Raw genomic sequence first — 4,001 nt, 5'->3', positions numbered from 1 at the left:
ACAGCAGGGTGATACCTGGGGCTCTGGTCCCTGTAGCCTCTCAAAACCAAGAGGCAGACAAGGCCGCTGATGAGCAAGGCCCCGGCGGCCAGAGGCCCCGCGATGGCGGCCGCCATGATGCCAGGGTTCATGGGCAGGTGTGCGGCGGTGGAGGCCAGGTCCTCCTGCTTCTCTGCGGGCGAGAGGGCCGTGTGACATCCCGGCCAGCACATGTGTGACATCCACAGGGCACTGATGTGCAGGTCCCCGTTTCTGGCCCAGAGCTTTCTAGTTTTCAGGCCCGAGACGCCAAACCCCTGACGAGTGGCCCCTGAGTGGCCCAAACACTCAGCACGGCTGATGTCCCCAGCCCACCCTTGCTTGTCTGGCTTCGCTCCCTAAAGACCACGTGAAGCCCGGACACCACCCTGCGGGCACTCGGGTGCCTGAAGGGCGAGGCAGGGGGAAGGCACAGTTCTGAGTTGGGCTGTGGAACCACCGGCCTGGGTTCAAGTCCTGCACCTGCTGTTCTCTAGGGGGCGCCCCAGGTGAGCTCCTGAAATTCTGTGCCTCAGTTTCCCCATCTGTGAAATGGGGTCCTGCTGCATGGCTGGGAGGACACAGAGGACATGTGGGGGTCAGGAAAGGGGAGTCAGGCTCTGTGGTCACGTGCCTTGGGCGTCAGCGTCAGAGGGCTCTGAGGCTCAGAGCAGCCTGTGCCCGGTCCCTGAAGACCCCGAGACACACAGTGAGGGACCGTGAACTCTCTGGCACTTCTGAGCCTACTTTAAAAAAAATTTTTTTTTTTATTTTGTTATTTTTGAGACAGGGTCTTGTTATATAGCTCAGGCTGGGCTTGAACTTACTGTGTAGCCCAGGCTGGCCTCAGACTCACTGCAATCCTCCTGCCTCAGACTCTCACTGGGATTACAGACATGGGACACCATGCCTGGTGCTTTATTTTGCTGTTTCTGTGAGTCTGGAACCCAGGACCTCACACATTTCAGGCAAGAGCTCTACCACTGAGCTATATCCCCAGCACATAAAAAAATTAGCCGGGTATGGTGGCGCATGCCTGTAATCCCAGCGCTTGGGAGGCTGAGGCAGGAGGATCGTTGCAAGTTCGAGACCAGCCTGGGCTACAAAGTGAGCTCAAGGCCAGCCTGAACTGCATAGCGAGACCCTGTCTCAAAAAGGACCAAAAAAAAAAAAAAAAACAAAACAAAAACTTAGAGTACTCGGAAACAGGGTTTCACTAAATCGCCCAGGCTAGCCTTGAACTTGAAGCTTTCCTGCTTCAGCCTCCTGAATAGCTGATATTACAGGTTACAGGTATGTATCACCATGCCTGTCCTACAATGACCCCCCTTTTTGAGACAGGATTTTGATGTATGAATTTTGGGGTAGGGGACAAATATTCAGGCTATGACACCTCCTTTGCTCAACCACTTTCTCCTGGTTTGTCCTCACGTGTCACCTCTCCAGTCAGGCTGCTTCTGTGCCCTCCTTTCCACATCATGCCTGTCCCATGTACTTTTCTTGTTTGTTTGAGACAGGGTCTCAAAGCCAGGCTGACCTCAAACTAGTGGCAGTCCTCCTGCCTCAGCCTCCCAGAGTCCAAGGGTTACAAGTGTGCTCCACCATGCTGGGCTCAGGCAGTTGTTTGAAGGCAAAAATAAGTTACTCTTGGACAGTGGATCTCAAAAGGGGTGATGTTGCTCTGGGAGACAAATCTGGAGATGTCTTTGGTTGTCACGGCTAAGAAGGTGCCACTGGTATGTGGTGAGCAGGGGTCACGATGCTGCAGACCTTGTCTGCAGAGCACAGCTCCCTGCTCCAAAATACTCACTAGTTGGAAATGTCAGGGTGCTGAGGAGGAGAGACCACCTTGCACACGGTGGCCCACACCTATAACCCTAGCACTCTGGGAGGTGGGAGGACAATCGCAAGTTTGAGCCTAGGATGGGCAACTCTGTCTCAAAATATAGATAAATGACTCACGGGGCGCTCGGCAGTGTGTGCTGAGGGGCAGGTGGGAGGACGGATGAATGGTGGTTTGTCCTGGGCCTGTCTCACAGCACTGCCTTGCGCCCCTCAGCTTTCCCACCTCCGCCCAGGCCCCTGACACTCACCGGCCACCCGGACCTGGGTCTTGGCCCTCATGGTCCAGGAGGGGTTGACGGTGATGGCGACTTGGAAGGTGCCGCTGTCCGAAGGCTGGGCATGCCTCAGCAGCATGGAGCCATTGGGGAAGCCAACGATGTCTCGCTGACCCATAGCGCTGCCGTCCCTCTGGGGCCGCTGGAGCTCGGGGATGTAGGTGAACAGCCTCGTGCCTCCATCGGCCTCCTCCCCCAGGTACCAGATAAAGTCCTGAAAGGTGCTGGGGACACCCTGGACGGACAGGAGGAGGTTCTGGTTCTTTCGAGGCTGCTCTGGAATCTTCCGTATGTGGAGAGCTGCCCGGGCACCTTGGGGCAGCCAGAGGGCCAGGACTGAGGCTGGAGAAAGTTATGGGGACAGCCTGAGATGGGGAGTGCTGGGCAGGGCTACACCATTCCCCTCCCCATAGAGCCTCATCTGGGGCAAGAACTCCAAGCACTGTGTGCTGGGAGCAGTGCAGAGATTGATTAGTGATGTCTGCCCTGCATGTAGGCATGGGAAAATGGGTACTGATGCCACAGATTTGCTATCCCATTGGTCCAGAAGATTCTTCTGCCCTGAGATGCTACATGGCCTGCCCAGAAGCTTCCCCAGAAGGGGAGAGGAGATGTGGGGAGAGGAAACGATCACAGTAGCATGGGCGGGGCAGTGGAATCATAACTTCATCCTCTTTTTTTGTGTCTTTGTTTTTTGAGACAGGGTCTCTATAGTTTAGGCTGGTCTTGAACTCCCTATGTAGCACAGACTGGCCTCAAATTTGTGGCAATCCTCCTGCCTCGGCCTCCCAAGTGCTGGGCTTACAGGTGTGCACAACCACACCTGGCTGTCTTCCTTTTACCCATGGAATTTTCCTTTTGTTGTTTTTGTTTTTGGAATTTTCTAGAATGTTAGGCCCATAAGGACAGGAATTTATTTGTTTCAGTTCTCTGCTATATCTCACTGCTGAGAAATCTAGGAAGTTTTATTCTATATATAGCACTAGAGTGGTTGGTTGGTATGGCAGTTCTTATTTGTATCATTAAAATGTATAATATATATTATATACATTATAAGTACTGGTTGCATGGATGGATGGATGGACGGATGGATGGATGGATGGATGGATGGATGGATTCAGAAAGTCGAAGCATTTCAGGGCAGGCCATGTAGCATCTCAGGGCAGAAGAATCTTCTGGACCAATGGGATGGCAAATCTGTGGCATCAGTACCCATTTTCCCATGCCTACATGCAGGGCAGACATCACTAATCAATCTCTGCCCTTGTGTCCCTCAGCCCTCCAGGGCTGTCCCCTCCTTACCTGACAGCAGGAGCCCCACTGAAAAGCGGCCCAGGGCTCCCGCAGGAGTCTCCGTCTTAGGTCCTATGGAGATGCGAAGGGCCATGGCCAGATGCCAAGGGGGCCAGAGTGCCAGTCCTGGCTCTCTGAAGCAGCCTAGCCCAGTGGAGGTCCCGGGAGGGAGGTCCCCAAGACCACTGAGGCCAGCCCAGCCTCCACACCACTTCCCACAGCCGGACTTGTGCACTGGGAGGGCAGCGGCGCAGACACTGGCTGAACCAGTTTCTCAAGGTGGCTGGGAACTTGCCAGGCTTCCCCTGGTTCTTGCTTGGTCCCTTCCATCTTTCCTTCCTACTCAGCAGGACTGTTGGTGATCACAGCCACTGTCACCACAGCCTCTGGTTGAGCAATCCTCTGCCATACAATTTCTCATGACAGGCGCTGCACAGCACTGTGCCCATTTCACAGACAGGGAGACTGAGGCCTAGGGAGACATGCATGTCTTCCGAGGGGGAGAGGTAGAGGTGGTGCTGCACCCATGGCTGGCTCACTCTAAAGTACTTCACCTTTTTTTTCTTCCTT

The 4,001-nt window shown here is 54.4% G+C and overlaps 1 protein-coding gene across 2 annotated transcripts in view; it reads right to left on the bottom strand.

Moving 5' to 3' along the window:
* Window positions 1-3,735, bottom strand: part of Ceacam19 (carcinoembryonic antigen-related cell adhesion molecule 19) — a 7,196-nt gene extending 3,461 nt beyond the window's left edge. The window contains exons 1-3 of one of the 2 annotated variants that reach the window (XM_013508675.1): window positions 3,441-3,735; window positions 2,112-2,480; window positions 16-172 (exon numbers count right to left, since the gene is read on the bottom strand). In XM_013508675.1, the coding sequence (XP_013364129.1) occupies window positions 16-172; window positions 2,112-2,480; window positions 3,441-3,525 (611 nt within the window). In that variant the 5' untranslated portion in view covers window positions 3,526-3,735. The remainder of the gene's footprint in view (window positions 1-15; window positions 173-2,111; window positions 2,481-3,440) is intronic. The other variant, XM_005412472.2, reaches the window with a different exon arrangement.
* Between the last annotated feature and the right edge of the window lie 266 nt (window positions 3,736-4,001).

This window comes from Chinchilla lanigera, unplaced genomic scaffold (genome assembly GCF_000276665.1).
Source record: "Chinchilla lanigera isolate Chin_1 unplaced genomic scaffold, ChiLan1.0 scaffold00154, whole genome shotgun sequence".
Taxonomy (NCBI): domain Eukaryota; kingdom Metazoa; phylum Chordata; class Mammalia; order Rodentia; family Chinchillidae; genus Chinchilla; species Chinchilla lanigera.
The sequence above is the reverse complement of the archived record's forward strand: the minus strand, read 5'-3'. Positions and strand labels throughout refer to the sequence as shown.